Below are 8046 nucleotides of genomic sequence, written 5' to 3'. Positions count from 1 at the left end.
CTAACACATTTTTAATCTTTCTAGGGAGTCAGTTTCTTACACATATACCACATAGGTCCTTTTCCATGTATACAAATGGAAATAAATTATTCATACTATTAGATGCCTTGTTAGCACAGTAGGAAGCACTTCAGTCTCGTACTATTAATTTTTTCCCCCTAATTCACCCTGGAGATCTTCCTTTACTAGCCCATGTATACCTACCTTCATGGTTATTTTGTAGTCAGTGGTGTGATTGTATCATAATTTAACTAGTTCCTTGCTTTTGGACCTTTAAATTGTTTTCCTTCTTTTTTAAAACTATTAAACATAGTGCTTTAATGACTTACACAAGACAGTTAAGTCTATAGAAAGATTCTTAGCAGTGAAATTGTGGTTTAAATTATGTATATTTTAAGTTTTTATGAATATTAATAAATTCCTCTTTAAATTAATGCAACAGGATCCCTGGGTGGCGCAGCGGTTTAGCGCCTGCCTTTGGCCCAGGGCGTGATCCTGGAGATAAGGGATCAAGTGCCGCGTCAGGCTCCCTGCATGGAGTCTGCCTCTCCCTCTGCCTGTGTCTCTGCCTCTCTCTCATCTCTCTCTGTGTGACTATCATAAATAAATAAATAAATAAATATAATAAAATTTTTTAAAAAATTAATGCAACAATTTACAATTCCATTTTCAGTATATAAAAGTGCCTAGGGGGTTTTGTGTGTGTGTGTGTGTGTGTGTGTGTGTTATCCACCCTCACCAACACTGGGTGTTAACAAACTTAAATTTTTGCCCATCCCATAAATGAAAATCACAAAAAAATGTTTCTAGAAATAACTCAAAGAGCTTTGGTTGGCTTCTGACCAGATGCTTTTATTTTCAATGTTTTTTTTCTGAGGACTATTAGTCAATACATATTTCAAGGGATTTTACCTTTAGATTTTTCTGATGATCCTGTGATTTTCTTGTCTGAGTCAACACATAGTCCATGGCACAGTGATACTTTTAACAACAACAACAAAATGTCAAGAGCATGATTTTAACCCATTTTACTGTGAGTAAACTCCCTCTTAGAGTAAGTGTGAGATATCAAATAGTTTCAGTGGGTGATACTCATTGCAGTGAAACTCAGTATCAGGGGAAGACATTCCACATTCAGAAATAGACAACAGACACAGAGGAAAGTCACTAGTAGGCCATTAGATACAAAGCAAAAAATTCAGAAGACTAGTGATATTCCTCTAAGATATCATTTTTTTTTAATCTTTATTTATTTTTTTTTTTTTTATGATAGTCACAGAGAGAGAGAGAGAGAGAGAGGCAGAGACACAGGCAGAGGGAGAAGCAGGCTCCATGCATCGGGAGCCCGATGTGGGATTCGATCCCGGGTCTCCAGGATCGCGCTCTGGGCCAAAGGCAGGCGCCAAACCGCTGCGCCACCCAGGGATCCCAGATATCATTTTTTTTTTAATGTTTTTAAATGGATCAGGTTTTCATCATATATTCCTTATCTTTTCCTCAGGAAAAAGACCCAGATTTCTGAAAGTAAAAACATTTCTTAGATTTGTTTAACTTGAAATCTCTTTAAGTATAGGTATATGATAGGGTTGGATGAAACAGAAGTTAACAAGAAAAAAATATGGAAAATCAAGGAAAAGAAAAGGAAGATAGCTAACATCTTAGGGAGCACCTATTATTTGACAAATGCTTTATGTCATTATCTCTGAATTTTCACAAGATCCCCACGAGATGAATCTTGTTATCCCTAGGTTCATTTGCTGGGGCTGCCATAGCAAGGTACCACAGACCAGGTGACTTAAGCAACAGAAGTGTATTGTCTCAGAATAGCACAAGAATGGAAGAAGTCTGAGATCAAGATGTTGGCAGAGTTGGTTTCTCCTGAAGTCTCTCTCCTTGGCTTATAGGTGGTTGTTTTTCCCTATCTCTTCACATGGACTTCCTTCAAGGTGTTTAGATGTGAGGCAGCATGAATGTTATAAATATGCACTACAGGGACTTAACCTACACACTTTAGCAGTGGTCAACAGACCATAGACCACACATTGCTTTTATAGTCACTCTAAAAAGTAGAGTGCCAGATGTGATCTTGGTAGGTGACACTAAGCACATTGCCAAAAATCAGAGCATGAATGTATGGGCTGCACTCTGAAGGCAGAATGTGATGTAGGGTCAGTATGCCTGTATATTGTATTTATATTCCCAAGTTGTTGTTTTTTTTTCAGTGTCTTCCAGTTTATTGAAAATTAGCGGGCAGCCAGGGTGGCTCAGTGGTTTAGTGCCGCCTTCGGCCCAGGGCATGATCCTGGAGACCCGGGATCAAGTCCCACGTCAGGTTCCTTGCATGGAGCCTTCTTCTCCCTCAGCCTGTGTCTCTGCCTCTCTCTCTCTCTCTCTGTCTCTCATAAATAAATAAATAAAATCTTTAAAAAAAAATTAGCCTTAAAAACTGAGGGTCAAAATTATGGTAGTATTTCTATTTCACTCAAAGTCCACAGTTAGTGTCTAGGCAGAAGTTACTAAGTACATCCCCTTAGAACTAAATGATGTCTGAAGCTAGTGGCAGAAATAAAAGTCTCCTCATTCAAATAAATTTTAATGATTTGGGGAGTTAGAAAAGGAAAAGGTAACCCCCACGCCCACAGCATTTAACCTAAAGTTGATCTGGTAGGGCAGAGTAAGAAGGGATCCTGGGATATAATCTTTTACCTCTAGCACCAACCAATGTAGGCATTTGTTGTTGATACAAAACTCTGGAGTCATCTAATTTTAGCATCTCTTAAACCATCTTTCCAAATTGTTAACTGTATTTCTATCCATGTTGGAAACGCACAGAATATGAACCTAACCAAAGGAGCAAAACACTATATTGAGATGTAGAAAAATATTCCAGGGGCACAGTGGTTGTTCATTTCATTTGCTGTTTCACTGTGTTGGTGACCTCAGTAATGGCATGATGATATTTTTCTGAAGCCGACTTGAATTCCACCAGATGTATCTCATAACTTTTAATGGCTGCTTGAAGCTGTGTTTTCTCCACTGCTCCCAGGATGGCACAGAATATCATATCTATGCCAAGACGAAGAACAGCAACTCCTATACTACCAAGGAGAGAAGCACCAATTTGAGCTAACACAGTGATCAACTTGTTAATTATGCCAGTTGTGACAGTTGAGCCTACAAGTTTAACAGCGACCGCACTGGCTGCAGAAGTAGCTTCTCCCAGGATGACTGAAATGACCTTTTGTATTATTGCAATTTTCTCTGTTTCCCTTCCTTTAATATCTCGAAGTTTTCTGTAAAGTGTTGGCTCTAGTTTATCTTTTAGGGCGTCATCAACCTTTTGCAATTCCTTTTGGATTTTCATCATGGCTTGGATGATGATGTCAGAGCTTTCTTTGATGGTCCCATCTCTTTTCATCTCAACAGAGGCCAGCTTGTACCCTAAGTGCATGTTTAAAACCCCAATCAGCTTATTGGTGGCATGGAAGCTATCAGATAGGCAATCAAGAAGCTGCTGGTGGGGATCCCTGGGTGGCTTAGCAGTTTAGCGCCTGCCTTTGGCCCAGGGCGCTATCCTGGAGCCCTTGGATCAAGTCCCGTGTCAGGCTCCCAGTATGGAGCCTGCTTCTCCCTCTGCCTGTGTCTCTGCCTCTCTCTCTTTCTATGTCTATCATGAATAAATAAATAAAATCTTTAAAAAAAAAAAAAAAGAAGAAGAAGCTGCTGATGAAGACAGTTTACTTCTTGGCTTCTCCATGGGTTCTCTGGATAGAGGAAGTCACTCTGAGCCATATTTCAGATATAATCTATTTGGGTTGTAAACTACACAGATCTGAACTTGGATTTCTTTTTTTTCTCCTACAAATTTTCCATTCAACTTTTTCTCTTTTTTTGATCCTAGTTCTCAGATATTATCATGAAGTGAAAACTCCAATTTCTGACTTTGAGTTTGGAAGACCATCAACTACATTCCAATTCGATATTTAGGTGAGAGGAGTCTTTCTTAGCCTGAGAAAGTATGAAATATCTATTCCCAAGTTTCTATACTTATCCAACCTAACACTCCAGATACATATATTCTTCCTATAATTATATATAGGAAGACAGGTGTAACACCATGAAAAGTACAATCTTAAAGGGGCAGAAATTTATTTATTAATTAGCAAGCATTTATTCAACAGGCAGGATAGGCACTAGGAATAAAAATATCAGCATGACACAGCCTTTGCTCTGGAATTAGCCACAGTCTGATGAGGGAAGGTACTATGATGTGAGATGGAGAATTCATAAGTTACAGACAAGGTCTCAGTGAAAGGCTTGGGGAGATCACCAGTGAGAGAGGACTTTCAAGGGGTGGAGGTTACAGAAGATAGGATCTGGAAGGCAGTTATTGAATTGGTTCTTTCATTCTGGTTATACTTCAAAACTACAGGAAGAGATTGGATTCACCTCTTTTCATGGAAATGTTTAGAATACTTCTCTTCATGTTTTTATGTAATTTGGACAGTGAATCATGGATTGTCATGATTCTTTGAAGTTTTTTGAAGGCTGGAAACAGACCTAACCCAAGCACCTTGGAGAATCTAACACATAATTGTCACTCAGAAAGCATTTTTCCAACCAGATGAAACTATATATATATACAAGTTAAAGCTCTTCTCAGTATTAGACTTCAGTTTACTTCACTATAAAATAAAAGATATAGATATACTAGACCTGGTAATTTCTGAGGTCCCTGCTAGTGTCAACAGTCTATGACTTCACTTTGCATACTTTCTTAGAATATTCATTATCTTGGGTCAGTTAAAGTCAAATATTTGCAAATTAATTTATTATAAACCTGTGGATCCCAGCTGTTGAGAATTTGGCAGATGGCTGATTTCTTTCTGTCTAGAGCAGCTGAGGCTATGTCTATGAGATGTCAAAATAACCATTGAGCTCTGTCAAACAGCTCATCAGTGCTGATTGAAGAGAGGGCAGCCAATTCCCCAGTCTGAAGGGAACAGTCAGTTTAGTTAAAATGCTTACTCTTATGACCTCAGGCAGATACAAATCTCACTCACTGGCTTTTTAGTGTCCTCAAAGGCACTGGCTCAACATCCCTGCTAATCACTGGAAAAGGAAATTATGATAGAGATGCGTGCCTTGAGATCATTTATGTAAAAGCATTTTGCAACTATACTGTGCCATCAGAATATGACTTACTATATTACTGTTAATAGTGGTGGTCTATGGAAAAAATCTGGAAAAATATACAGCAAACTGTTAGCAGTATTTATGTGTAAAACATGAGATTAAAAGATACTTTCTTAGATATGTGTTTCTATCATGTTTGAATACAAAGCAATGAATTCATATAAATTTTATACCAGAAAAACCAGCTGAGAGAAAAAGATAAATAATGTGACCTCCTCTAAGTGTAGTATTGTTTTTGGAAAAAATTTAACAACCTCTCGTCCCTGGACAGGGACTTGCTTGTAGTCCTGATGTTGCCATGTACTAGCTGGTGGGGACAGCTCAGCTACCTAATATCTCGAACCTTATTTCTTTATGTGTAAAATGGGGATAAAACTGTCCAACCTCCCGGACCCAGTGAGAGAACTTAAAATATAAACCTGAAAACACAACAGCCTAAAGAAAATCAAAGAAGTATTATTATCTTACTGGATCTTTCCAGCAACTGCATTGTTTTTGGCTAGATTTCTTATCTCTCAATTTATGAATGATACAACAAAAACCCAGACAGGTTAAGTAAATGGTGTTCGACAAGCAGGCTAAGTTCGCCCAGGGGTTTATTTTCTATTTGCATATTTTTATGCAAATGTTTTTATGCATCTGTTTGTTTGCCTAGGCCTATGGTATCACTTGCATATCATTTTCTTAAAAAAAAAATCCAAAAAAAGAATACAAGTATAGAACTCAGTTAAATCTACCATTAGCAAAAGAAAAGAGCCATGGATTCAAGCCCTATTGAAGGCTGCCAAAAGTAATTTTCCCCAGCTTTATTTATCTCCATAAAGCAATTAAGCAGAAAGCACAAAAGAAGGGAGAGGAAAAAATAGCTCATTTTAAACTTAAAGCAAGCTGTATTCTTTGCGTGGTCTCTTCCCTTCCCTCAAACCCCACTTTAGCTGCACCCTCTAGAAATGCCTGTGAGTTCTTAACATATTGAGGCTCCATCTCACATTTCACAGTTCCTGAAATGACAGATAGTGTACAGGTTGTCACTGTGAATGGCAGATCCAAAGGCTGGGGGCTTAACTGACTCCATCATTCAGAGGGGAATTGCTGAAAGCTATTTCTTTGCCATTCCAGGTAGGCATGGTTGGCTCTACCTCCAGCCAGTGTTTGACCTTGGACAATGCCTATAACATTTTTGAGCCTTCTTTTTTCTTATCTGTAAAATAGGTATCTTGATATGTACTTCATAGAGTTGTTTGCAAGAATTATATGAGAGAATGTGTATAGGATTAGCTGAAATTAATACTAGAGTACCTGGTGGGGGGGGGTGACATATGGTACAAGCTCAAAAACTGCTTATTGCCTCTAAGAAGCATGATGGCATTAAGGGTTTAGTCCTTTGACGCTGATCCAGGCTGCATTAAGTGCCGGCTCTGCCATTTACTGGTGTGTACTTGACAGAGTCATTTTATCTTCTCTCCTCCTGTCCTGTAGGGTGGAGATAACGGCAGTGCCTATATCATAAGGGTTATAACATGCTTAGAACAGTGTCTGTTAAATAAATTGCAGTGAGCTCATACATTATCTAAACTGCCATGTGGGAGCTAAGGAAGCAGAGGGAACCATCTGAGGCACACTCATTGCACAACTGTCCTATGATCCAACAGCACCCCACACCTCTGAATCCATCTCTATTCCTTCTGGCAACTTCTCACTCCCCACTTTCTCCTCCCTCAGCCACCTGCCTTCTGTCACTGACTTTGTGCCTGTCCTTGAGTCTCTTCAACAACCACACCCTGCATTCAAATTCCTCAACAGAAAGGACCTTTCCCTCATGGCTCCCTTTTCCTAAGTCACCCCAGAAGTGTTTGGCCTCCCTCATGAACAGTTCTCAGTTATGATGACCACAGTTGCAAAGTCATAATCCAAAGCCCAGCAACCACTGTCCCAGGAATGTGTCCATAGATGTGGTGAATGTTTTGAATTATGGTTTTGTAACAATCATAGCAATCAGTGGTATTCTAGAGGAATCTATAAAGTGCTTGGAAACCCAAAGGCTGTTGTGCCCAAGATTGCGAATCCGAGAAACCACCAAGGAGCCGATACTGATGCAAGTACATGAGGGTTTATTTACAAGCTCGAGCTTGGGTCCAAGTATACTCCATACAGCAGAGCAGGGACATGGACCCCGAGACTAAGAAGCATAGTAGTGTTATAGGGGTCTGTGGCCAATGAGATTGTAACATACGCAGAAAGTTGCACAGTCATGTTGGTCCACACGCAGGTGGCCAATTGAATTATGATTCACCCTAGGTGACCATTTGAAGTGGCCTATTATTCTGGTTAGAATTGGCACACAGGTTTGGCGGGCAAAAGAGGGGTTTTCATTCCTTGGCAGTTAAAGGTCAGAGGTCCCGCATTCCTATGTGTGCTGGTTTCTGATAAGGTTGTGCTTAATAGTTAAACTAGGGTGAGGGAGTGCCTTAAACAACAGGCAGGTCGTGTGGGGGTTTTACGTGAGACGGCGGGTGTAAAATGGAGTTAGTCCTGCTCTGCTTGTCCAGGGGTAGGGGATTTTTGTTAGATTTCCTGGGTCCCACAAGGCAAGAAAGGTAGGTTAGCCCTGGGGCAGAGTTGGGAGAGCATGCCCAGAGCAAGGGTCATTTGAGCTGAGCCTGGAGGGATGAGTAGAAGGTTGTAGGGGGACAAGATGGGGAAAGCGTTCTAGGCAGACGGCAAAGGGTGGGCAGATGCAGGGAGATGTGAGCAGCGGTAGCCTGTGCACCTTCCCTCACACGATTGTCCACTCATCTCTCCTACACCTTTGACAGCACTTTTTATAAACTTCTCACTTCCACTGAAGCT

At 40.1% G+C, this 8046-nt stretch overlaps 1 protein-coding gene across 1 annotated transcript; it reads right to left on the bottom strand.

Moving 5' to 3' along the window:
• Positions 1–2905: 2905 nt before the first annotated feature.
• On the bottom strand, positions 2906–3792 carry LOC112932289 (single-pass membrane and coiled-coil domain-containing protein 3-like). Its single transcript, XM_026015194.2, has 2 exons — positions 3725–3792; positions 2906–3527 (listed from the first exon to the last, which is right to left on the bottom strand). The coding sequence occupies exons 1-2, from the start codon at positions 3790–3792 to the stop codon at positions 2906–2908; spliced, it is 690 nt and encodes a 229-aa protein (XP_025870979.2).
• Positions 3793–8046: the final 4254 nt, after the last annotated feature.

Source organism: Vulpes vulpes, chromosome 11, assembly GCF_048418805.1.
Source record: "Vulpes vulpes isolate BD-2025 chromosome 11, VulVul3, whole genome shotgun sequence".
NCBI lineage: Eukaryota > Metazoa > Chordata > Mammalia > Carnivora > Canidae > Vulpes > Vulpes vulpes.
This window is presented reverse-complemented; position numbering and strand designations above follow the sequence as displayed.

Bases quoted from the DNA above. Each gene is read 5' to 3' on its own strand.
- LOC112932289 (XM_026015194.2), bottom strand. From the start codon at position 3,792: ATGGCTCAGAGTGACTTCCTCTATCCAGAGAACCCATGGAGAAGCCAA. The intron at 3,528-3,724 runs GCAGCTTCTTCT...TAAGCCACCCAG, and splicing joins GAAGTAAACTGTCTTCATCA to GGATCCCCACCAGCAGCTTC.